At 38.7% G+C, this 27,440-nt stretch overlaps 1 protein-coding gene across 1 annotated transcript in view; it reads left to right on the top strand.

Moving 5' to 3' along the window:
- The first annotated feature begins 306 nt into the window (after positions 1 to 306).
- LOC149012411 (DNA mismatch repair protein MSH2-like) overlaps positions 307 to 27,440 on the top strand; it is a 44,146-nt gene continuing 17,012 nt past the window's right edge. Inside the window, exons 1-10 of the mRNA XM_089160044.1 lie at positions 307 to 505; positions 623 to 672; positions 795 to 827; positions 979 to 2,052; positions 2,262 to 2,816; positions 2,889 to 2,999; positions 3,114 to 3,203; positions 3,308 to 3,379; positions 12,329 to 12,439; positions 15,646 to 15,772. Coding sequence (XP_089016170.1) covers positions 457 to 505; positions 623 to 672; positions 795 to 827; positions 979 to 2,052; positions 2,262 to 2,816; positions 2,889 to 2,999; positions 3,114 to 3,203; positions 3,308 to 3,379; positions 12,329 to 12,439; positions 15,646 to 15,772 — 2,272 coding nt within the window. The 5' untranslated portion in view covers positions 307 to 456. The remainder of the gene's footprint in view (positions 506 to 622; positions 673 to 794; positions 828 to 978; positions 2,053 to 2,261; positions 2,817 to 2,888; positions 3,000 to 3,113; positions 3,204 to 3,307; positions 3,380 to 12,328; positions 12,440 to 15,645; positions 15,773 to 27,440) is intronic.

Genomic DNA, 27,440 nt, shown 5'->3' on the forward strand with positions numbered 1-27,440 from the left:
AGTATGTATTTTTTTTGCTGAAAATTAAATTTACTTTGGGCCTTTCACGGCCTTAGTTGAAGTTGCAGACGAGCCCTAAGTAGTAGGCCCAGAACCAATTAATAGGTGATACATAAGAAGGCCCATTACACTGAAATAGAGGCCTATGTAAAATTTTAACATTTTTTCTTGGCCCATCGTATATATTGTTTTAGACTTCGAAATGGCCGTTAACTCTCCGTTAAACTCCTTAACGCTGTTAGCGTTCCAGTTCCAGAGGAGCAGCAGAAGCCAGAAGGCAGGATCTCCGCAAAACCCGAGTGTTCTGTTTCCCGCCATTCTCATTACCTATTATTTCATTTTAACTTCTCATTTCCCCCAATCCTCTCTCCTCTTTCTTCATCAGATTCTTAGATTAATAGTTCAGAGTACTCACAAATCCAAAATTTCTCAGAAACCTCCCTGTTAGTTCTTCAAATGGAGGATGATTTGCAGGAGCAGAACAAGCTCCCAGAGCTAAAACTTGGTATGACCCTTTCCTAGCATCTCTTTTTTTTCTTTTTCCATGACACACTCTTTCTGAGTTTGGATCTTTTTGGTTTCGACCCATGCAACTAAAAACACCCTTGCTCTGAAACTGTAGATGCCAAGCAAGCTCAAGGGTTTATTTCATTCTTCAAAACCCTACCAAGAGTAAGAGCCGTCTTTAGTTTTTTCTATTTGATTGGGAAAAGAAAAAAAAAAAAAAGTGAATGACCGCTCATGCTCTAACTTGGTATCACTGGTGGGTCTCACTTACTCCCTCTTTGCTGCAGGACCCAAGAGCTGTTCGATTATTTGATCGTCGGGTGAGTTCACGTATTAAGTCGTTTCCATCCTCGTAATATTGTATCCCCTTGTATTTACTGTTTCCATTCATTATAACTGAAACTCCTTTATCCATATATTAGTTCATATTGTCAATATATTTTCCTGTTTATGTTATCATGTTTTGTTCAGGAGTACTACACTGCTCATGGAGATAATGCAGTGTTCATTGCCAAGACATACTATCATACGACTACTGCTATGCGGCAGTTGGGTAATGGCTCTAATGGTCTTTCTAGTGTGAGTGTCAGTAAAAATATGTTTGAAACCATTGCCCGTGATCTCCTGCTGGAGAGAACAGACCATACTTTGGAGCTTTACGAGGGAAGTGGGTCGAACTGGAGGTTGACAAGAAGTGGAACACCAGGAAATCTTGGTAATTTTGAAGATATCTTGTTTGCCAACAATGAAATGCAGGACTCTCCTGTGATTGTTGCACTATGCCCAAACTTCCGCGAAAATGAGTGTGTTATAGGGATGGGCTATTTGGACTTAACTAAGAGGATACTTGGGTTGGCAGAATTTATTGATGACAGTCAATTCACAAATGTTGAGTCAGCTTTGGTGGCTCTTGGTTGCAAAGAGTGTCTCCTGCCAACTGAGGGAGGAAAGTCCATCCAGAGCAAAACTCTACTTGATGCATTGTCTAGATGCGGTGTGCTTCTCACTGAGAGAAAGAAAACAGAATTTAAGTCGAGAGATTTGGTACAGGATCTTGGTCGGCTTGTCAAAGGTTCAATTGAACCAGTTCGTGATCTGCTTTCCGGTTTTGAATATGCTTCTGGGGCGCTGGGGGCATTACTTTCTTATGCAGAATTACTAGCAGATGAGAGCAACTATGGTAATTATACCATCCAGCGCTATAATCTTAACAGTTTCATGAGGTTAGATTCTGCTGCCATGAGAGCATTAAATGTTCTCGAAAGCAAAACAGATGCAAACAAAAATTTTAGCCTGTTTGGTCTTATGAATAGAACCTGTACGGCTGGCATGGGAAAACGATTACTAAACAGATGGTTGAAACAACCATTATTAGATGTCAATGAGATCAATTGTAGGCTGGATTTGGTCCATGCATTTGTGGAGGATACTGCTCTTCGTCAGGATCTTAGGCAGCATATGAAAAGAATTTCAGATATAGAGCGCCTGATGCATTCTCTTGAAAAGAAAAGGGCTGGTCTGCAACACATTGTAAAACTTTATCAGGTAATATCCATTCCTTCTATCCAATTTCGTTTGATTGTTTTGAACAGGGAAAATAATTAAAACCTTTGTTTGTTAAATTAGTATCGTAGTTTAATTTTCAATCCCACATTGATCTGTGTGGCATGCAGAGTATATTTTTCTTCTGTTTATTGTATTTGGTGTTTAACTACACTTTGCTGGGCCTTTCAATGGTTATTTTGTTAATACAGTCTAGTATTCGGCTTCCTTACATAAAAAGTGCTCTGAAGCGTTATGATGGGCAATATTCAACTCTGATTAAGGACAGATATCTGGACCCCCTTGAGTACTGGACTGATGATGATCACTTGAACAAGTTTGTTGGTCTTGTTGAAGCTTCTGTTGACCTGGATCAGCTTGAGAATGGGGAATACATGATATCTTCTAGTTATGATCCGAAACTATCAGCGCTGAAGGACGAGCGAGATGCAGTTGAGAAGCAGATACATAATTTGCATAAACAAGTTGCCAATGACCTTGATCTTCCTCTAGATAAGGCACTGAAGTTAGATAAAGGCACACAATTTGGACATGTCTTTAGAATCACAAAAAAGGAGGAGCCAAAAGTTAGGAAGAAGCTTACTACTCATTTTATTGTCCTCGAAACTCGGAAGGATGGGGTCAAGTTTACAAACACAAAGCTTAAAAAGTTAGGGGATCAGTATCAAAAGTCATTTGAGGAGTACACTAGTTGCCAAAAAGAGTTGGTTATTCGAGTAGTTCAAACTGCTGCAAGTTTCCATGAGGTACTTAAACTTGATAGCATATTTTTTTTCTTCTTGAAGTTTCTTCAAAATTCACTGAAGTTCCATGTGCAGGTGTTCGAGACTGTAGCTGGGATTCTTTCAGAACTGGATGTCTTGCTTAGTTTTGCTGATCTGGCTACTAGTTGTCCTACTCCGTACACCCGACCAGATATTACTCCTTCTGTAGTGATTCCTTCCTCTTCTTTCCATACCTATCCTTTTGTCTTTGGTAGGGCCATTAATTTATTTGTATGATAAGTCCTCACAGTTTATTTTGGCTATATGTTGAAATTGCAGGATGAGGGGGATATTATACTTGAAGGAAGTAGGCATCCTTGCGTGGAGGCTCAAGATGGGGTGAATTTTATACCGAATGATTGTAGACTGGTGAGTATTCATTGTGTCCTACTCACAATTATTGCTTTAACCTTGAAAGGATTTTATTTATTTTTTTAATTTTCTTTTGAACCCTTATTGTTTTCTGATCTTAGGTAAGGGGAAAAAGTTGGTTCCAGATTATAACAGGGCCGAACATGGGTGGAAAATCAACATTCATCCGGCAGGTATGATATTTATAATTTTGTGTAGAGAAGAAAGAAAGGATAATTGGATAAGTAGTCAAATTTTAGAGAAGTACTAAAATTTTAGAAGCATAAAAGCATATTCAATACTAGCTACATGGATTAAGAATCTAAATTGAAATATTAATTATGATACTTCCATAATCAAAGCATGCACAATTAAATGAATTGTTTATTGTCTTTTTTTTTGGGGGTATTAATTGAACGAACAGTTCACCCAACAATGAACATTACCAGTCCTTTTCTCATTCTCCTCTCATCCTCATACCTTACATAATTTGATTAGTTTTATTTGGGTCAATAGATGTAATTTGATAAGGTTTCTTGGGGAGTTTTGTACTTGGAGCAAATAAGAGATATTTTGTGGTGGATTCTATTGGGTATGAAACCAATCCACAATAGTGTTCTAGGATGAACACACTTCATTTCTGTTTCTGAAGGGCACCTGTGGAAGTTCTTACATTTAGATTGTGAGCAAAACAGGCTTCAAATTATAAGCATCTTGGTATCCATTCCTGCCATGCATATGCATGATAAGTCTATTGACTGAATGTACATACCTCAAAAACTTTGTTCTTTGGCTTAACTTAACTATTGGAAACAGCTATTGAATTTGACATGCCTTATGTTATTATTATTATTATTATTTTCTCATACAGCATCTTATTTTACTTAATCATTTCAAGACAGTTGTTGCAATGCAAATTATACATTGGTGAAGTTGGTTGTAGAGTGAATAAAGTCCCAAACAAAAGGTCACAAAAGTGGTTAATTTCAAGAGACTATTTAAATGTATTGGTGTAGATAATTCTCTTATCAGAGTAATCTATATTCTAGATGGGAAACTATATTTCCTCTTGATGTGTATGTGGTTATGCATTGCAGAAATAGATGTTCCTGCTTGCTTCATGTACAATTTTTTCGTTAAATTCCCATGCATCTGTTTGCTTAGGAAATGTCATTAGAGTTTTTAAGTTTAATATATCCATTTCTGTTTTATATTTTGGAATTTAGTAAGGTCCTAAGACAACTGAAGAGAAGTGGTGAGAAAGGATATGCATAGCCTATGCCTTGTATCTACTATCTGGTATGGCCTCAAATAGAGTTGACTGAATGGCAAGGATCCACATAGCTGACCCCATTTAGTTGGGAAGAGGCTTGTTGCTGTTGTCGTTGTTGTGGTGTTTTTTAGAATTTCCTAAGGAGTTGACCTTATGTTAATAAATTCAAAGCATTCCAACTTCCTCTTTTGGGTGGGTGGGCTTCATTTTGCACCTGTAAATTAAATAAAAAATAACTGATGCTTTGCTGTTCAAACATCATTTGTTTCACTAGGTGTTGCTATCTAGTTTAGTTTATTGAAGGCACATTGCTGTGCCCTCTTGATTGGCTGTGGACCAGAATTTAGGCCCAACTTAATTATAGTTCATACAAGGCCTGGTCCAGGACTGTGAGGCCTCAACTTCGGACTTTTGTCCTTAAGTCAGAAGATTAAGGGTGTAGGTGATGGACACGTAATTTTAGGTTTAGGGTTTCTAGGATGGTTTCCCTAAAATTAAGGGTTTTCCCAGGATAATCTTCTTTTGAACCATCAAATAACTAATGACTGGATGGGATGGATAATATTGTTAAATAAGGTGGGATGGACAAGGAGATAAAATTGGGATTGGGTAGGGTTTGAGTAAGATTTGGTTTAGCCAAACTAACTGGGACGATAGGGAATATTTAGGGTTTTAACAAATTTCTATGGAAATGATATTGAGGGACTAAAATTTATCCAAAGATTGGTAGTAAAGAAGGATGAAATAATTTGGATCAGTATGGGTTGGTTCTTGGCATGGTAAAGGCTAAGGGACTCAGGGAACAAAAGGTAAGGATTGTTAGGGAAATTCTAGGGTTTTTAACAAATCAAAATAGAAGTGAATTTGACAATGTATCGTGGGTAATCTTCCTTGGATCTTTCTCTTTCTTTTATTTTCTTCTCTTTTTCTTTCTTTCTTTCCTGTTCTCAGATGCTGCGAGTCGGAAAAAGAGAGGGGAGGGTTGCGATGAAGCAAGAGAGGGAAAGAAGGGGGCAGCAGGGGAGGGGAGAGGTGGGAGAGGTGGGAGAGGGGTTAGGCAGTGTTGTAGGCAGTTGGGGAGGTTTTAGGGTGTTGTAGGGGCCTGGGAAGGTGCTGCCAGTGGTGCAGCAGGAAGGGGAGGGGAATTCTAGGGTCGTGCAGAACAGGGGAGGGGTGGGGGAGGTCTTGCAATGGGTTTGGGAGGTGGGGGTGGGGGGTGGGGGGCACTTGAGTGCTGAATTAGGAGGAGGAAGGTTGCTGGAATTGCAGGGCTGAACTGATGAAGATAAGACATCTCTAGATAACTGCAACGTCCCTCTCAAAAGGACCCTGCCGCACCTTCCTGGCTGCAATGCTTCCTATAATTTTATTAATCCAGACTCAAAACTTGCAAAATAGAAAATAGGCTTATTTATAGCCTACTAAAAGAATCTAAACCTAAGTGGTCTGCTTTATAGATTAGTATTTAGTATCCCCTTACAATCTCAACCATCCAAATAAATAATTAAAGATCTAATGAAATCTCCTTGAAAATAAATTCCCTCCAAGACACAAATACTAAAAGAACTCTTCTTGTAAATAAAGATGGATAAGATAGATAAGAAGATTCCTAGGGACTCAAGAACTCATCTTTGACTCAAACTTCTAACTGACCAAGACTCCTCTGAAAATTAAAAAGAAAAGTTTGAAAATTAAAAAATCAGCAACTAATTAGGGTTAGGATGGACCACACTATCCCTCTCAAAGGGTTTGGCCAACCCTAGTTGCGCCACTTTGGAGTGGCCTTGGGCCCACTTCAGGGTTTGGGCCATGGGCTGAATTCTAGTTCACATAATTGGGATTAAGGTTTTTTGTTGAGTGGATGCATATGGGAGAGGTTGGTACGTGGGAGGCGATGATGAGGACAGATTTGTAGTCACATGAATCCCTTTACATTCTACATTAGCTTACATATAAATAGAGAAACAACTAACAAGGACTACCAAAACTGAAAAACAGAGATTTTTTTTTTATTCCTTTACATGAATCCCTTTACATTCTACATTAGCTTACATATAAATAGAGAAAAAGGACTACCAAAACTGAAAAACAGGGAGTTTTTCAACAATAAGGATAAAGATTGAATAACAAAATAGATTCCTTAAGCTGTGATGTTGACATTGATGCCTTTGTGAATAAATTTAGGACAAAAACCGAGGGTGTTCATTAGTAAAGGGCAAACTGATGTAACCCATGTTCTGGCTATTCTTCAGAACCCTCTCAAAGTGAACCAGCTAACAAATAATTAATCCTTGAGACAGCTAACCCTGGTTAAATCATAATTGAGTCATCCAGCTTAAATAGAAATATATGTGCATTTCACAACATTGACATATTCTTTTTTACTACTTTGTCAATAACATTTATTGAAAAATTATTGAGAGCAAAAACAAGGATGAAGGGTGTGGCTGTTATGTTGTGACTCGAATTCTTTTACCCGTTTTCAAAGATGGACTTGCATCAACATATTTTTGGTGGGCGACCTGAATGACCCCTTTTGGAGATCTGTGGTGGAAGTAGAGGGTGATAGGCCCAAGCCTGGAGCCCACCACTGATCTCGGTCTATGGAGGGGATCAGTGGTGGGCGGGGCTACATTATGGTATGACCTGACTTGATGGAGTCTATATATATGTATGTCATGTTCACCTACCACATTATTGAGAGATTTGAGTTTTTCGGTTAGTGTTTTGGGTGAGAGTTCTTATAATGTTGTTCTTGGCTATTGGTTGTGAAATCTCATTCTATATTGCTTCCACATAGTGAAAAGCTTCTTTCACTTCTCCCGGGGACGTGTCACACCACATTGGTGTTAACCATGTTAAATCTCTGTGTTTTCATTTTGTTTCTATTTGGATTTGCTATTTTGTGGTGTTGTTTGTTTTAACAAACTGGTATTAGAGCTTTTGGTTGTTTTCGATTTGTACATCCATGCTTTTACATCAAGGAAATATGACATTGAAAAATTCGACGGGAGCATCAGTTTCAATTTATGGCAAGTTAGGATGTTGATGATTCTTACTCATCAAGGAGTGAAGAAAGCCATATTTGGGAAGACGAATACATCTGCAGCTATGTCTGAAGATGATTGGAATGATATAGATGATCGAACCCTCATTACAATTCAGGTATGTCTATTGAACGAAGTTTTGCAAAAAGTTTTGTTGGAAAAGACAGCAGCAGAATTGTGGTTCGCCTTGGAAGATCTAACTAACAAGTTGAAGTTCAAGCAACAATTATATACTTTGCATATGGGTGAAGTATTTCTCATAAATCTTATATTGTGACTTTTAACTCTATCGTTATTGATTTGCAAAAGATAGATGTTAAAATTAAGGATGAAGATTTAGCCTTATTATTGTTATGTTTACTACCTCCGTCATACAAACACTTTAGAGACACAATGATCATGGCAGAGAGACTATCTCAGTTGTGGATGTTAAAACAAACTTTTAGTAAGCAGAAAATTGATGATGAGTTGACAACAACAAAATTTGAAGATGTTGGTTTGACGGCTATGGGTAGAATTACTGAGAGAAATTTGGACAGTGACAAGAAGTCTAGGTCAGAATCAAATAATAAAAATTTGACCTGTAATTGCTTCAAGAAAAAGGAGCACATCAAATCAAAATGCTACAAACTTTAAAACAAGCAGAAAACAAGTGGTGGTGGTGCCAACCAACCAAAGAAAGAGAACTCCATAAAGGCTAGTGTTGCTGAAGATGGGAGTGATTATGAGACACTATTGGTGTCTGATGGTAGAGTTAGATCACAAAATGAATGGATTCTTAATTCCGGGTGTTTCAACCATATGTGCCTTAATCATGAGTGGTTTTTTACTTACGAACCTTCTCGAAGTGGTGTTGTGTTGATGGGGAATAATTCCACTTGTATTATAGTTGGAAAGAGAAATATTAGAATCATGATGGTATTATCAAAACTCTAACTGATGTCTAGCATATTCTTGAGTTGAAGAAAATTCTCATCAGTTTGGGTACCTTGGATACAAACGGGTGCAGATAGACAACTGAAGGTGGAGTTATGCAGGGTAGTAAGGGTGCCCTCTTATTAATGAAAGGAAAGAAAGTTGGTAATTTTTGTGTCTTGCAGGATACTACAGTCACTGGATACATTGTATTAGCTTCATCAGTTTCTGATTGGGATACTACAAAATTTTAGCACATGAAACTAGGCTATATGAGTGAAAGAAAGATGACTGTGCTGAGCAAAAGGGGTCTATTGTGTGGTCAGAGTACAGGAAAAATGGAGTTATGTGAGCATTATGTGTTCAGGAGTAGAAGAGAGTTCGTTTTAGTACTGCCATTTACAGGACTAAGGGAACTTTAAACTACATCCATTCAGATCTATAGGGGCCATCCAAAGTTTCTTTAAGGTGACTGGTGTCAGGTATTTACTTACCTTTGTTGATGACTATTTTAGGAAGGTTTGGGTCTACTTCTTGAAGCATAAAAATGAAGTATTTTGTGCTTTCAAGCAATGGAAGATTTTGATTGAAAAACAAACTGGGAAGCAAATTAAAAGATTGATAACAAACAATGACTTTGAATTTTGTGAAGGAGACTTCAATGAATTTTTCATTAATGAGGAAATTGCAATAATCCATACACTTGTGTAGACACCTTAGTAGAATGGAGTTGCAATGCGTATGAACAAAACCTTGTTACACAAGATAATGTGCATGTTATCAAATGCAAGACTTGGCAAGGAGTTTTAGATGGAAGCAATAAACACAATAATATGGTTGGTGAATAGGTCTCCCTACACATCTATTATGTGCAAACTCCAGAGACGGTATGGTCAGGTTAACCTGCTGATTACAATAATTTAAACATTTTTGGAACCTACGGCTAAGAAGTGTATTTTTCTTGAATATGGAGCTGGGGTTAAGGGATTTTGGTTATAGTATCCTGATCCACATAACCCAAAATTTATTATTAGTAGAGATGTTACTTTTGATGAGTTTGCTATGTTGAATTCTAGAAAAGAAACCCATATTCACAGTGATGAAAGTTAAAAAAATTATGGGGAGAAGGTAGAGTTGAAGTGGATGATCCATTTTCAAAGAAAACACAATTAACTTCAGTTCAGCCGCCCACTTTTACAGAAGAAGGTGGTGCTCCAAGGAATTAGGAAGAAGAGAAGTACAACATTGCCAGAAATTAGCCAAAGAAGAACATTAGGCCTCCATAAAAATATGGGTATGCTGAAATTGTTGCTTATGCATTTGTAGATACAATTGATAACAGTGAACCTGCAACATATTCAAAAGCTATTTCTTTAGTTGGTTCTTCAAAGTGGTTGTTGGCCGTGGGGGAGATTGAGTCTCTATAAAAATCAAACATGGGCTTTTGTCAAACCACCTAAAGGAAAGAAAATTGTTGGCTGCAAAGGGATCTACAAGTAGAAAGAATCCACCATAAGTGATGGAGATGCTAAATACAAGGCACGATTGGTTGCAAAAGGCTACGCTCATGTACAATGTGTTGACTTTAATGATGTATTTTCACCTGTTGTTAAGCATAGTTTCATTTGTGTTTTGCTTGTTTTAGTTGCTATGTATAACTTGGAGTTAGAGCAACTTGATATGAAAACTGCATTCTTGCATGGTGAATTAGAAGCACAAATTTATATGCATCAGTGTGATGGTTTTGTTATAGAAGGAAAGGAGGACAACTTTGCTTGTTGAAAAAGTCCTTATATGGTTTGAAGCAGTGTCCTAGACAATGGTATAAGAGGTTTGATTCTGTCATGGCTACTTTGGGTTATAGTAGGTGCGAGTATGACTGTTGTGTATACTTTAGAAGACTTTTGATGCTTCATTCATATATTTGCTCTTATATGTTGAGGATATGTTGACTGCTGTTAAAGATATGAATGACATCATCAAGTTGAAGTAATAGTTAAGCACTACATTTGAGATGAAAGAACTTGGGGCAACAAGGAAGATTATTGGTATGGAAATCGAGAGGGATAAAAAGGTAGGGACGCTATGGCTATCTTAGCAGAAATAGATGGAAAATGTGGTGAAGCATTTTGCATGAAAGATGCAAAACTTGTTAGCACTCCAATTGAGATTTTCAATTGTTTTATCGCCTTAGACAGATGAAGATGTGAGTTCTATGTCACGTGTTTTATATTCTAGTGTAGTTGGTTCCATTATGCATGTTGTGGTTTGCACTTGACCTAATATTTCATAGAAAGTTAGTGTGGTGAGTAGATATTTATCATATCTTGGTAAAACTCATTGGGAGGCAGTGAAATAGATACTTAGGTATATGAACGGAACCTCTGGTGTTTGTATGGAGTTCGGGCGGAATGGTGACAAGTTGATAGGTTATGTTGACTCAGATTATGCAAGTGATTTTGACAAAAGAAGGTCACTCACAGGTTATGTGTTTACCTTGGGCAGTTGTGTGATCAGTTGGAAGGTTGCTTTACAGGCTACAATTGCATTATCTATAACAGAAGTAGAGTATATGACAATGTTAAAGAAGCTATTTGGCTTAAAGGCTTGAATAAAGAACTCATTTTATTCAAGAGGTGACTGTTGTCCATTGTGATAACTAGAATGCTATTTACTTGACTAGAGATTAGATGTATCATGTGAGGATGAAGCACATTGATGTTCAATATCACTATGTCAGAGAGATTGTTGCTAAAGGTAATATCCAAGTGTTGAAGATTGGTACTGAAGACAATCCAACTGATATATTGATAAAGCCTTTGTGTATTGCTAAGTTCAAGCATTGCTTGGACTTGATTGGAGTTGGTCGCATTAGAGCTTAGCCCATCAAGGGGCTGTTGGAGAAGATGAAGATTTTTCAGCTTTGTCGGAGAATTTAGGTTAAGGTGGAGATTTTTGTGTTGTGACCCGAATTCTTGTCCTTGTTTTCAAAGATGGACCCACACCAACATACTTTTGGTGGGCGACCCGAATGACCTGTTCTTTTGGAGATTTGTGATGGAAGCGGAGGGCCCAAGCCTAGAGCCCACCACTGATCTCGGTTTATGGAGGGGGAGCAGGGGTTACGGTGTGGTACTACCCGACCCGATGGGTCGAGCTCTTTACCTGATTGGAGTCTATATATATGTGTGTCAAGTTTGCCTACCACATTATTGAAGATTTGAGATTTTTAGTTAGGATTTTGGGTGAGAGTTCTTGTAATGCCCGTTTTTGGTGATTGGTTGTGAGATCTCCTTCTATACTTCTTCCGCAGTGAAAATTTTCTTCCTCTTCGCCCATGGACGTAGCACTCTATATTGGTGTGTGAAACACATTAAATCTTTGTGTTTTTGTTGTTTCTATTTTGATTTGCTATTACGTGGTGTTGTTTGTTTAATCATGGACATATACCAATTGTATTTCAGATACGTCCAAGCTCATATTCAACTCTTTAAAGAACTAGCAACTTTCACATTGAAGCTCAAGTTTTCTCCTAAGATGACCACATTTATTTCTAATGACAAACACACATTGTAACCCATCGTAAGGGCTCTATGGAAACATCCACAACATGTACACTATCTATACCTTTTATTTGGAGATTGGTTGAAAGAGAAATAATGGGGAGCTAAACTAGATTATGGTTTTCTGGTGAATTCTAGGCAGCATATAAGTAGCTGAAACAAAGAGATAGACAAGCTAGAGATAATCCTTTATTCCTTTGACAACATCTTAATAATTGTCTATACATCTGTGTGGAGAAACTTGTAAGCATATCCTATAAATTAATTTGCATATTAGTGGGTATTATGTCACCAATATGTTTTCTTCCTGATTGGCTTGAACACGTCACTTGTTGCTGCTAGCAGGTAGGTGTGAACATCCTGATGGCACAAGTTGGTTCTTTTGTTCCTTGTGAAAATGCAAATATCAGTGTTCGTGATTGTATTTTTGCTCGTGTGGGTGCGGGAGATTGCCAAGTGAGTCAAAGCATGTTAATCACTCGTAGAAGTTCTTTAATTGTGAAATTCAATCTTAGACTGATGCATAAATGAAGCATTGCAAATCCATTGGTTACATGTGTTAGTAATGAGGACTCTGCTGAAGTTTCTTTCATGTCATCCTCCATCTCCATAATTATAGAGTTTGTAAATATGCTACTAAGAATTTCTTTCGCTGTTCATGATTTTCTGACTTCCCTATCAAATTTTAGAATGTTGCATGTTGGAATTGATATTTTTTGGTTTCAGTTTTGGGTGGTCCCTGTTTATATTCTTGAATGTTTACATGGTTTGGCAATCTGGCATTGGGCATAAAGAATGCATGAACAGAAGTGGTGTGGTGCAGGTTGAGGGCATTCAAAGGGCAATGAAGAATTACTAACACCTCAAAATAGATAAATCTCATCCAGGACAGCCAAATGCCAATCAGATTAATGCAGCCCCTGGTCACATACCCTGCTTTTGGGTGAATAGGGGCCTCACTAAAATGAGGAAATTCCCCAATAAAGGGATAAGTGGCTATTTTGTAACTTTGAAGACAAAGTCAGGCCCTTGGTGAGAAGCAGATCAGGAAATCAATTTTACATGGAAAAGGACAATTTTGGAAGTTACTATAGGGAGTGATAAAACAGTAGAGAACATGAAAGGCAAGGGTTGTGAAGTAATTTTAACAGATACTTTTTAGTTGCAATTTTTTATAATTATTCCGTCTCCTTCATGATAACACTCACAGGCAGTGACAACCTAGAGTCACTCCAAGTGAAGAATATTTGTCAGATAACCATGGACCAACCTGAAATTTTAGGGGACGATTAGCAATTATCAATCCATTGAAGTGGTCAATAACAGAACCAAAAGTCTCTTAAGCAATAACATAATATTCGTTCAAGCAACTTGATTTGGCGTAGAAACTAAATCATTCTTGAGTTTTGATATATGATTTCAATAGGATTAGTTTTGGGAAGTGAGGTTCCAATGTTTTGGTTGCGCAAGGGAAGGTTACTGAAGCACAAGATTTCAGGGTGCAAGGACAGTGATAAAGGATTAAAAGGTGTTTGTTGGCAGACTTTGGGCTGCAGATTTCTCCTGGAAACATGTCTGACAATAAGAGAGAGAACAAGGAATAAAAAGTTGGATAAGAAGGAAAAGAGAAGACAAATAAAGGTCAAGCTTAGCAATTAAGGAAGAGATCAGACGAGAGAAGAAACAGATTGGAAGAGGGAGGTTTGAAAAGGTAGGAAGAATCATCCAGCAATTAATTAACCTCTCAATTCTTGCTGGAAACTAGCTTTTAGCTCAAGTATATTCTTACTCAATCTCTGCATAATCTTGAGTCACTGTAATAATGTAAAGAGAGAAAAAAAGTACTTCTAGCAAAACATTGACTAGATTTCCCACATTAGCTACCTATATAACAGAATTGAGTAGCCCATACCAACCCTATTACACCAGAATCCAGGTTTTTGCTGGGCTTGGATTTCCAGATTGAGTGATGCCTCTCTGACCACAAACATGCAAGTTCATCAATTCTGCCCCTTTGGGAACAGCCTAACTCTGTTGAGTTTGGATTAGGAACAAGGATGCCATCTGAGTTACTTGTTGAGGAGAAACAAACCTGTTCTCTGCTTGAGCTTAATGACTGGGAGGTCATACCCATTGACTTAACATAGTCTGGAGAGGGTCAGATATGCCTTACCCCTGTCTCCAGGGAGGCTGTTTCCCGGACTTAAGCCCATGACCAAGCATTCAGCAAGTGGTCACTGACCAACATGCCAAGCACGACCTTCAGCTTAATTACTACGAGGTATTTCATGATAAAAAGCTTCATCTCTAGGTTGTTGTGCTTGAAGGAATAGATATTTCAAATCCAGAATGCTGAACCTTTTTGTTTGATATTCACATTTGCTCAGAAGATGTGACAAACTCTCAAAGGTAGTTCATTGTGATGAACTGCATCTCCGATCCTACCAATGGAGTACATGGGTGTTAGTTTTGTACGCTATATGTGGGATACGGTAGATATTAGTTGTCCAATTTGTTTTTCGGTTTAACCCTTTTAGTTATTTTTTTAACCATAGGTTTAGTTTTCTTTTTGGAGGTAATTGCCTTCTATTTAATTGGAATTAGTTTAGGAAAGTATCATTTCTAAACTAACTATTCTGCTTAACTTACATAAGCATCATGGGGGAGACTTTTGGTTTAGTTCCACGGGAGTCTCCCAACTCCTCTTCTTCTTCTTCTTCCTAAATCTCTTCTCAGTGGTTTATCTCTGGTTACATCTGTCACATGGTATCAGAGACCGACATAACCATATAGTGAGCCATTCACATTCTGTTTTTCGAGTCGCCTCGAAAAAAGAAAAAAAAACACAATTTTATCTGCGGCAACCTGTGAATTGTGATGCCTACCTGCTGCTCTTTTAGTAGCCCATCTGCTGTTCAAGACATGAACTAGGCTGTCTTCTCATAAAAAACTGCTCTTCTGGATGATCTTTTTGGGATGTTAAGACTTCAGACCCATGCAAGTGCGTCACTGACAAAATGGAGAACTGTGAGCAAAGTTGTGGGTTGAAAGAGAAATCCCTCATCGTATTTAGTAGCATGAATTCATATCCTCGAAGATCACCAAGGAAACTGCTATCTCACCAATATATCACTATGCAGGCAAACGACTCTGCAATAATAAAGAATAACTTTTCCATTAATCAAACATGTAAGATAATCAAGGCTGGGATGCTTTTATGTAGATTTGGAAGCTGAGACACTGGTTCCTCAATTTTCTGGTGGTCTCCAACTCTAAAAAGCTAAACATTGTTTGAAGAACTGGACTGAATAGATGCTGGACGGAATCTAAATCAAATTCAAGTCAAACCACAAAAGTGCCCCTTGGGAAAACAATAAGCAAAACCAATGTTCAAAGTCCTGAATGCCTGACCAATTTTGCCTCTCCCTGCAAGTTTATTTCTCTTCAATGTAGTGGTTTCACTTGAATACAGTGGTTATCCATTATAATCTTCACATGACAGTCCTTGACGGCTTGACCCAAATTGTAATTTCCTGCATCATCTATTCACTGTTGTTCCTTAAAAGTTTATTGTTATTTCAGACTAATGAGTGCACAACTTCCAAGTGTCTTGTTTGCTGACCATCTTAAAAATAGTTTCTTATTTGGCTATTTTTCCTCAGTTGCGCGGGATCTCCACATTCATGCAAGAAATGCTTGAGACTGCATCAATATTGAAAGGAGCATCTGACAAGTCTCTTGTAATTATTGACGAGTTAGGCCGTGGAACATCAACTTACGATGGATTTGGTCTGTCTTACCTGCTGTTAAACAGTTCATAATTTTTTAGTTTCTTTTCAGATTGAGAAAACTATGACTTAGAATTGCCTTTTTGACATGCATATGTATATCTCTTAATACAATACAATCTAATACCTATATTAATGATTAAGTATATACATCTGTTTCTATAACTGTACTGATTGGAGTTTCCCCTTAATATTCTGGAACCCTAATTCTTTCAAAGGTTCAGCTGTTACCGCTGCCATTAGTTTAAGGGCATCGTTCCATCAGGGCTGGATTAAGAACTTGTGTCTCACCTAGTGACCTTAAAATAACTTCTCTTTGGTAGTTTGTTGTCCACATGATCAATTTACCTTAAGGAGAAAAAGAAATCCCCTATGACAACTGGTGTTATTACGTAGGTTTAAAATTGTTTGGAAGTTCCATGAGATGAGATAGGCTAGAAAAGTTAAAAAGCCAAGGAAGTCATGTGCTAAACTGTACATTTAAGACAGTTTGCAAAGGTTAATTTGTGGTTATCAAGTGGATCCTGAACCTATCCAGTGGTTAGTATGTCAAATCATCAATCTTTGTGGCCGAAAAGAAGGGACATGTTACAAGAGCTTCCTTATCAAGCTATCATAGTGACTTTTCTGAACCTGATTTACTCTTTCAAGTCATTTCATGTTCTGTAAATGATTGAGATAAAGCAACTGAATGTGTTTTCTCGACTTTCCTGCTCATATATTGAATTTTATGTACAACTCCATATTAGAATCTATGTTAGGGAAAAATTGATGCTGTATATCTTTGTGTACTTGTGTTTGATAAGCTCAGTATCTGCAATAACGTGTAAGAAAGTGACTAGGGTAAATTGTTGAATAATGGGTCATCATGGGAAAGAGGGAAAGTGTCCGTACTTTGCACCTGGGAAAATTGCGCATTTTGCTACATTAGACCAAAGTATAGAAGTGGAAAGATGATGTCTTGCATTGTCATTCTGTAAAGATTATCTAGAGATGTTTCCTTCCTAATTGGATATGTTAGTGATATAACTCCCAAGTCAAGGACCGGTCTCCAGGACCCTTTGGTTGATTCAGCAGTAAATTAGGGCTGTAAACACCCTGCTATTAGGTCTTCTATGGCAATTTGGAGGTGGACAACAACTGATTAGAGCTAATTACACTCTGCGGATGGAGGAGTTTGACTTCTAATGTTGTAACCAATTCTCGGGTTAGGGTTTATTGAGATAATTCCCTAAAATTCTAATGGGTTGACTTAGGGTAAAAAGGAATACTCGGGAAGAGCTATGGAAAGGTTGGGGAGATATTAGGGTTTTAAAAATATCCCAAGGTATGATTTTGGGAAACTAAATTTATCCTAGGGAGGATGGGAAAGAAGAAGGAGACAGTTTGGATCAATATGGTAGGGTTGGAAATATCTCAAAATTAATATGGGATGGAAAGGATTTAACAAAGTAGTCTGGGATGGTTAGGGGGGAAATATCTCAAAATTAATATGGGATGATTAAAAGGATGAAACAAGAGATGGGAGGTTTCTAGGAGACCTGTGGTTGGGTATGGGAGGGGTTTAGGGATGATCTTGGGTAGGGTTTTGGAGATCTTGGATCCTGGGCAATCTTTCTCAATTCCTTCTTTTCTTTTCTTTTTTCTTCTTCTCTTTATTTATTTATTTTTTGATTTGCCACAAGTTAGAAGGAGGGGGGGGCGAGTGAGAAAAGAAGGGGGAGGGGGTGCTGCGAGGTGTAGGGGAAGGTGGGGTGCTGCCTAGGTGTGTCACAGGGGTGGGGGAAGGGTTTGGGGAGGATCGTAGGGGGTGGGAGGGCCTTCCTGGTGGCCGCGATGGGTGAGAGAGGGGTTTCATGACTGCTGCCAAAGGGAGGAAGGGTTCTTGATGAAAAAGAAGGGAAAGGGGCTGTACTCATTGGATTAGGGCTTGAAAGCTGCTGGAACTGTTGAACTGATGTAGAAGATGGAAAAACTTGAAGAAGCTTGAAGAAGATGACTCTCAAAACCCGCCGTGGCCCTCCCAGGAAGACCACAACTCCATTCCCTCAAGTTCAGATTCTTTATTCAATTCAACATGTCTTTACAATGCACTAGAATGGGCTATATATAGCCTTATAATTGGAGGGAAAAGACTTGGACTCAAATAAGGTATAACCTAAATGGACTTAAACAGCTCAATGAATAATAACCTAAATAAAACAAACCTTATCCAAAAAGAATCTTATCTTCAAACAGATTTTATTTAGGACTCCAATTTAACTAGAATTCAAATTATTAACTCAACTAAAGGAGTAAAATCAGATATGGACTCACAAAAATTAAACAAAAATTACTGGAATAAAATAATTACCAAAAGAAGTGGGAAAATGACATTATGCCCCTGGTAGGGTTCGGCTAGCCCACTAGGTGCGCCATTTGGGTTTGGGTTTAGGCCCAAAGTAGGGTTTTGACTGGGGGGAGGATTCCTGCTTACATCATCTAAACCCTGTGGCTAGGGTTTCTAGAGGTCTAGGGTATTAAGGGCATGGTGGGAGATCTCGCTATTTTGACATAGCGAGACGAGATGAGAGGCGAGATCTGCGAGATGGGAGATCTCGCCACATCTCGCCGAGATCTCGCCATATCTCGCAGAGATCTCGCCATATCTCACCGAGATCTCGCCTATATCTCGCTGCAACCATAAAAAATTGCCAGAAACTTGATTTTTTTTGTTGGAATTTGTTGGGTATTCAACTTCTAAACATCTTTAAAACATCAAATTATCATCATTCAAGCCTATTTTAACTAGATCTACAACAAAGGTAAGATTTTCCCCCAAATTTGAATTTTTTCAAATAGAATATTCTACAATGGGTGTGTGAGTTTAGTGTAAATATATGTTGATCCACAAGCTTTGATCTAACTTTCATGGAAACCAATTTAATGTGACATTTAAACCTATATGTGACATACTATAGTGATGAGTTGACTTGGGAGTCATATGTGGCCACTGTTCAGAATTAGTTGATGCAGAATGCTGAGTGACACTCTTGCTGTCTTGTAGTCTTGTAATCTTATTACTCACATACTCTTGTGATTGTGATTGTGAACTTATGGATTATGATTTATGACTTACTAAAAGTTTAAAACTTCTTATGGTTGTAAAATTTTGAAGCCATTTAAGTTCTTTGATAGTTTGATGTGTAATGTATTTAATACTTTATAGTTGATAACATGAATTACTTGATATCTCTACATTTCGGTTTTATACATAGGGTTGACTTAGAAGACATAGTTAGGGTTAATTTCTCACAAGTGTAAGGCCACCAATGTGTTCAAAAGGCCTTAAATAGACTAAATACCAAATTTCAGCCCAACCGGGGCCCTAAAACCCACCTAGATGGGTCACCGAGATTACGCCAATTTTTTGGTAGATCTCGACCGAGATCTCGCCATCTCGGTCGAGATCTCCCACCATGATTAAGGGTTGACGAGGGAAGAGGTATAGGGTTTACTCAATAGGTTTAGGATTAGGGTTTGGTAAAATTAAACCTGCATTTTTCTGTTTTAATTTTAGGGTTCAGATTCGATTCCAAAATTCTAGGGTTTAACTAATTAAAGTTTCCTCCATTTTTAAGTTTCTAAAGTGGAAGCTAGGGTTAGGGTTGGGATCAAAGCTAGGGTAGGGAGATGGGATGATGTTCCTAAAGTCCAACGAGGTTAAGTTGAGGGTTTTGTAAAGTATGATTGAAAACTAAGATATAGGTGATGTGAACACAAAGACCCCCTGGCTGAAGTTCTAAGTGGGGGCCCTAGAATGGCTCCAAGAAGCCACCTTAAGCTGGTCGGAACCCTTTTGAGGGGTATTTTAGCCCTTACTTTATGTCTGAAATTATTTTCCAGAATTTTCTTTTGAGTCCAATTTGCTAATTTGTGTTAGGTTTGGTTTTGTTTGGAAGAGTTTCAGTTTGAATTAAAGTTATTATGAATGAGTCCCAAGTTAGTTGTGACAAGATAAGATTCCTTATCTGTTAGGAGTTGCTTTAATATTAAGAGTCCAGTTCAAGATGTAATTGGAACCTTATCTGTTAAGGGTTCCAAAGTTGGTTCAGAGTCTTTCTTTTATGCTATAAATAGCCTCTTCATACAATTTTATTTCAGTTTTGATGATTAATAAACTTGATTAAGTTGAGGTTCAGGGTCTCCTTGTTGGGTACGCCTTGGTTGAGTGTTTTGTTCAAAGTTTCTAGTTCATCTTCTTCAGCCCGGCAGACCACAAGTATCATCAAAGCCATCAAGCGTCCAAACTCAGTAAGTTCAGCACCGTCGCCCACCCTTCCCTGCTTCCCTTCCTTGTCCGCAGCCCCTCCCCTCCCCTTTCCTTGCTTGCGTAGCCCAAGAATCCCTTCCCCTTTGCTGCTGTACCTTAACAGCAGCATTCCCCAACTCCCACGATCGTCCCAAGCCCTTCCCCTCAGCCCACAATTCACCCAGCCCCTTCCCCAAGCACTGCAGGCCTCCCTCCCCCTCCTTTCTCAAGGTGGCAAAATCCTACTCCCATTAGGAAACCTTGATTCCCAGCCTTGTCCAAGCCCCTTCTACCTCCATTAGGATTGCCTAAACCCCTAGGTACCATCCCTACTGTCAGTTTCTTTGATTCAGCCACACTTCCCTAACTTTAGAAAAACCTGCCCTTCATCTTCTTCCTTGAGATTTTGCAGAATTTTAATCTCCTTGAAATCTGACTTTATCTCAAGTGCTGAACACATTACAAGTTCCAAACCCATCCCCGCAGTTCTAAAAACTGCAGAACAGCAGCTACAGTAGCCCTGAACTACAGCTGCAGCAAGGCCTTCCCCCATCCCTAACCCTATCCGAGTCAACCCTAACCCTACTTCTGACTTTTGAATTCAAATTTCAAATCTGGAGTTTAGTTTTCAGAAGAATACAAGTCTGAAATTCTGTAACACAAGCCGTAAAGTACCCGAAATCCCTCCCCCTTTGCCGGAGTTTCCTGGGGCAAACGCTAAGTATAGGGAAATTACTAAAATACCCCTAACCCTAGACCTAGTTTACATCACAAGGTTTCTAGGGTTTTAAGAGAAAAGAGAAAATTGGGTATCACAAAGGTTTAGGGGAGGGGATAGGGCGGCCTGAGATGGGGGCTTGAGTGAGTGAGGGAAAGGGGAAGGTGTTCCTAGGAAGGTAAGGGAATTGGGGGTGGGGATTAGACAATATAGGAAAACTAGGCTTTGGTAGGGTTGGGAAAATTCTCGGTTTCCTATGCTGCCGCAAGGAGAGAAGAACAAGAAGAAATAGAAAATAAAGGAGCTAGGCAATGGAAGGGGATGGGGAAATAGGGTAGGGAGGGGTGTGGGCAGGCTGCCGCAGGGATTGGAGGAAAGGGATAGGGGCTGGTTTTGAAGAAATTAGGGTGGTGACGGGGGCTGCGGATGGGAGAAGGAGAAGGGAGAGGTGGGGGCTGGGAATTGGGGTGTGTACTTGCTGTAGATGAGGGTTGATTAACAAAAGTTGCAAAGAATATAGATCTCAAAGTGCTGCAGTCTCTCCTCTCTGCAAACTCTCTAAAACTCCTCAATATTCTTCAATCACAGATTTTATTGATCATCAACTTGCCTTGTTTACAGGTGAATGGCTATTAATCGCCATTACATGAAGGATTTCCTAATAGGATTCAACAAACAAGGAGTTCCATTTGGAATGGAACTTATACTCAATCTATGACTTAACTAGGAAACTAATTAAGGAAAAAATTCTTTTGTGAGGGCCCAAATAAATAATAATTGTAGAATTAAAAGAAACTCCTAACTTTAGAAGGAATCCAATTTGAAATAAGATTCCCTCCTACTTGGAATGGGACTATGTGAATAACGGACAAGGACTGAAATAGCAAAGTAAAAGTAGGTTTGGTCTCCAAAATTATGCTGCACCTAACCAGACCAAAAGGGACTCAAAAGGTGATGCCCCCCATATGGTTCAGCCTTCCTGTATGGCTACATGGTTTTGGGTTGTGTTCCTTCCTTTAGGCTCTTGGGGTTTCTTAGGAAGGGGGTCCCTCTGGTTACGTCAGCTTCCCCTTTTTTAAAACATACATTCCCAACAAGTTTGTGGAACTACCTTGCTCTGACTTAATGCTTTAAAGTCTTCAATTGCCTTCCTCTTGTTTCTTGGGTTGGAACCACTAGGAGCTTCTGGTATTGGTTTGTAGTATTCTGGTTTATCCTGAGGACCTGCTTCTTTTTAGCTTCTTCTGGAAGGTTGAGTGGTAGGAATACCGTCTTCTGACCTTTGTGCTCAAACACACTTGTTAGCCTTAAATGATTTTGGTTAGGATGTCCGTCATAAGACCTAAGGCTGTGTTTCGTTTTGCAATTCCTTGGAGTCAACATTAGAATTGTGTTTCTAGAGAATCATTATTCAATAGAATTAGATTCCGTAGGAATAAATTTGTAATAGAAAAACTGTTTGGTTCTCCTGATCCTAACAAGTGAATGTGTCTAAAAAACCATTTGGTTACCTTGATTTTGTAATTGGATTCAACTTGATTAACTTGAAAAACCATTTAATTACCCTCATTATATTATATGCACCCCTATCTACACTGCCTTGTTTTTAGTTTTTATTGTTAATTTGTTATAATTCAGTGCAATATGTTATCTTCTTAACCTTACAAATAATTTTTTCTACCCAAAAAAGTAAAAATAATCATTGAACAAATTGGGTGAACTACGTTTCAACCACAAATGGATAAGATAAAAGAAGAACAAGGAAGTAGGTATTTGTTCAGTATCTCCAAGCTTGCTCAAGATTCTACTTTATTCATGGCAGTTCAAGTAGGTGGGTTTCCACTTAGGTTCAGTCCAGTTAAGCAATTTCCTCTTTTTCATGGGGCATTTCCTACCTCCTTGTCTCCACCTCATCTCTCTCTCTCTCTTCCCAACTCACCTTCAATCTAATATTTTTGGTGCTCATCGTGAAACAGAGAGTCGTCTTCTACAACTTTAACCATAGTTGTCACGGCGACGAGGCAACACAAGGCGGTTTAGGCTAGTTGAGCAATGAGTCGATGAGGCGCTTTTGAGGTGGTCGAGGCGTTTTAAGTGAAATTTTTAGTGTACATCTCATACACTCTAGTTTAATATAAATCCATCATATTTTATTTAGTAAAAGAATTAACATTAGCCTACCTTATGTCATCCAACTTACTACAAACCACACATAGTATGTCCTAAATAAATTCCAAGTATCATGTTATCATTAGCAATTGAATTCAAGAATCAAGATACGATAAAATTGGGACTGAATAGTAAATACATAGATGCATAAGCAAAACAAGTAGACAACATACCTTCATTAAACGTCACCAACACCACCTGCAACTCCACCTCCACCAGCACCTGCAGCTCCACCTCCTCCACTAACTCCTCTATGTTGTTGAGTTCTAGCCAACTCCACTTGATATAAGTTTTCAGCAATAGCTTCCTGCACCTTAGGAGGGACTTGGCGGTACATAGTGTATCTACATAACCTCCAACCGAGTGTTGCTTGAACCTTCTTTTACCTCCATGGATGACTCTACCACAGTAGTTAAACGTAGTACTTTGTCTTCTTATATCCATAGGGACTCCATGTTGCTAAGTAATATCCTCATCTGCCATTTGTCTAGTATTAGGAAATAGGAGAAGAAAATAAAACAAAACATATAGCCAAATATTCTCATGAGTAGAAGAAGAAAATAAACAAAGCATATAGCCAAATATCCAAATACAAAGTTTTGAATATTTAAGCAAACAATCCCTCTTATATCTAAAATCTAAAGTCCAAATTCGAAATATAACAAAACATCCATATCCAAAATTTCCCAATAAAAATCCATGAAATCCATATCCAAAATTCCCAATAGAAAAGTATAAATCAACTAGTTATAATCATCATCAAGCAAAATGATAGCAAGTGGGAGATCTTTTCAAGGTTGTTTTTGCTTCGAAGAGGTACTTGTCCTAGACCATAATCATCTACAATATTCTCATCATCATGCAAATCTACCACTTCTTGTCTCCATTAGACTCAGAGTCATGTTCCTTAACTACCCTCTCCAAAGACCTACGACGTGAGTACTGAGTAGCATAAATTAACTCCAGCAGATGTTGATTCACTTGGTTGACCTTGGTCTATTCTGACCCTTAAGTGATGCAGATGCTTCCATAGCTCTATTAGCAGTGGTCCTAGTAAGATCACCCTTAGGATGGACTAAATCATCAGGCTAACTAACCATCCTCTCACTGCTCTATTCAAGCTCATCAAGGAGTAGAGATCATAATTTCTATTATGTAATCACCTTTTATTGGACCTTTCTTGAAGATGTCGATTGTATTGAATAACGAGATCATTCAACTTCTCATGTTCCATCCTATTCCTCTTCTTGGTGTGAATCTGAATTCATAAGCAATTGAAGAGAATCCCAAGCCATTCTTTCAAAATTTTAAACTTAAAGTATTTAAATATTTAAATCACTTAATACTTTCAAAGTCAAATGTGCTCCAATTCTGTTCACAACCAGAGGAGGAAGAACAAAGGCCTAGTATACTTCGTGCATTCCTTGTAAGCTCAAAAGCATTTCCTCAATGTTTATTCCACCAAGTAACTATAATAATAATAAGAGCGAATTGCACCGGCACCCCAAAATGGAGGACTTAAAGCACTGACACCCCACTTTATGTTTTAAAAACACAGACACCCCATTCATTAAACACACTAGTCCATTCTGTTAGTAAAATCATTAACCCACTGTTCAATTTTTTTTTAATTCCACAAATGCCCTTACCATATTTATTCTCTCTCTTCACTCAGATCTCCTCTGCTTCACCCTGTTCACCTTCACCTTCACCTCCGGTAGCACCAGCAACGCTGCCAAGAAAGGAAGATCAGCAGCAGAGGAGAGGCCAAAGAAGACCCGATCACAAGTCTCTGTTCACTGGGGAAAATAATTCGAAGAACAACATTGGCAGCCTTGATCCGACGGTCAATCTCATCTTTGAGTTCCGTCCATTCCATTCTCTGAACCTCATCGATGCTCAGATTCTGCAACCCTAACCTAGAAATACTTTCTTCCAAAAACTTTCTTCGGTATCTACTGTACAAATGCGAGCACTCCTTGCCATATCCAGCAGCTACCATTCAATCGCTTGGCAATTTCGTGGAGATCATTGATGGCCCCGGAGGGAAGAGCATCGATCAAAGTATCAAAATCGGAGACAAGGTGTGCGACGGGGATAAGATCCTCTCCGTCTCTGTTGACGCCGCCGTACTCATCTTCATCTTCATCATCTTCGGAGCCATAGGAGAAGTTCCTAGTCGCAGTAGTCTCAGAAACATCGGTCGAAAGAGCAAGATCAAAAGCTTCGCCTCTCCGTTCAATAAGCAATCGGAACTCGTCTTCAAGACGAGTCATCGACATCTGCAGAAGGCCATCAAGATACTCTTGACTTGGAATTCGCTAAGGTTTCAGAAGCGGCCTGAAGAATCTGTCTTCGGCTGAGTAATGCGTCGTGACTGAAGCCGTATTGGGGTGGTTTAGAACCCTAGCATTATAAGCCCTCCTAATGCCGTCTCCAAGAATTGAGTTTCTGCACCTAACACCTATAAAATGTACAAATGTCAAACACAGATTTTGTTTTTTTTGGTAGAATGTGCAAAAAGGCTTTAATACCTTATAGAAATCGATGGGAAGTGAAACATATCGCTCTGGTGCTGCAGTTGGAGGAATGACTGAAGAAGTGGAATCCTGCCGATCAAGGGTTTCAGGGGAAGAAGAAGAGGGTAAGAACTGGAAGTCGCCAAGAGGCGTTCTGCCCATTTGTGTTTGCCAGCATAGAATGTGGTGATAGAGTCATCAGTTTGAACACCACCATTACTACTTACTCTGATGAACTTGAATTTGCTAAGGTTTCTCCTTTTCTTTGCTTCTGTCTTGGGGTTATAGCATATCCCAAATCCGAAGTGATTCAGCGCTTCCATTGAAAGCTCGTTTCTCTAATCTATCTGTACCAATTTTGTCTCATCGGGATATTCCTATACACATTTAACATCTCCTCTGCTGCTGATCTTTCTTTCTTGGTGGCGTTGCTGGTGGTACCGGAGGTGAAGGTGGACAGGGTGAAGCAGAGGAGATCCAATTGAGGAGAGAGAGTGAGGAGAGAGAATAGATAGGGTAAGGGCATTTTTGGAATTAAAGAAAAATGAACAATGGGTTAATGGTTTTACTAACAGAATGGACTAGTGTGTTTAATGAATGGGGTGTCTGTGTTTTTAAAACATAAAGTGGGGTGTCAGTGTTTTAAAGCCTTCATTTTGGGGTGTCAGTGCAATTTGCTCTAATAATAATAATAAAAAAAAATAATATAAAAACAAGAGTTACAAACAAAATAAGTATTACTAAAAACAAAAAGCATACAAGTAAAACCTTATGAGGACTCATAGTTGTACACTGTTTGATAGCCATACTTAGGGAGAAAGGGCCTCTAGCTTCCTATCCATACTTGGGGGGAAAGGACCTCTAGTTTCCTTGTATTCACTTGCTTAATGCAATACCATACCTTGTAGATTTACATCAGGCACTAGTCTTGCAACAACTTTATTGAAAGAAGTTTGGAGGGAACTAATCAACTCCCAATCATCCACAACATTTGAATTGTAGAACTTCACAGGATTAAAAAATAAGGTTGCACCATATAGAGATCTCTCCATCAGACACTCCCATCGCCTATCAATTATTTGTGTGACTTTTTTTGAGAGTCGTCTTTGCCTTCAAAATTGTCCTTTATTCTTCTCTTAGCCTCTTGCATGGCTACAAAAACTTCAGGCAATGCGAATCTTTCATCAGCATCTACAATCCTTAATACAACCATAAGAGGCTGTGATGCTCTAATGCAATCCTCCATTCCATGTCGTAGCAAATGTTGTTTCAGCTACTTTCTTCCCTGCTTCTGTCTTAGGCAAATGGATTTTGTCCACTCCTCGAAATGAATTAGTGCCTTAAGTCATCCTTGTGTTTCATTAAGCTTGGAGTGTCAAGAATGAAGTGGCAAATCTAGTCACTGCAGCCCTCATAAGATCCCTGCCATTTGTCTTCTGTCTCAAGGCCTCCAACAATCTTGTGTGCCTATAAATGAAAGTGATTATTCTCTTCGCCTGAATTATCACCCTCTCATATTGTTTCAAATTCCCAATGTTTCTAGCATCAGATCAGACAATGGGCTGCACATGGAGTCCAATATAATGTAGTCCTCTTCTCCATTAATAATGCCCCTGTTGCTTTGTAATTTGAGGCTATCAGCCACTTCTTGAACTATATGCTCTTCCCTAATTTCTTCAACTTTACTATCCAATAACTGAAAGAGCATTTTTGCATCTTGCACATGGCTAGATGCATCCATAGAACCAATGAAGAATGTTCCCTTTGATAATTCACAAGAAAAATGATGAGGTATCTACCCTTTTTATCAGTCCACCCATCAGAAATGAGTGTGCATCCATACATCATCCAATACTTTTTATAGCTTTTCCTCATCTCCATTGTTCTTTCTTTTGCATTCTTCAATAAAGGCACCTTGACTTTATGGTAAATTGGGGGCTTATACCCAGAACCATATTGTGCAATAGACTCC

This window comes from Hakea prostrata, chromosome 6 (assembly GCF_041222555.1).
Source record: "Hakea prostrata isolate BN-2017 chromosome 6, UWA_Hpros_2, whole genome shotgun sequence".
Taxonomy (NCBI): domain Eukaryota; kingdom Viridiplantae; phylum Streptophyta; class Magnoliopsida; order Proteales; family Proteaceae; genus Hakea; species Hakea prostrata.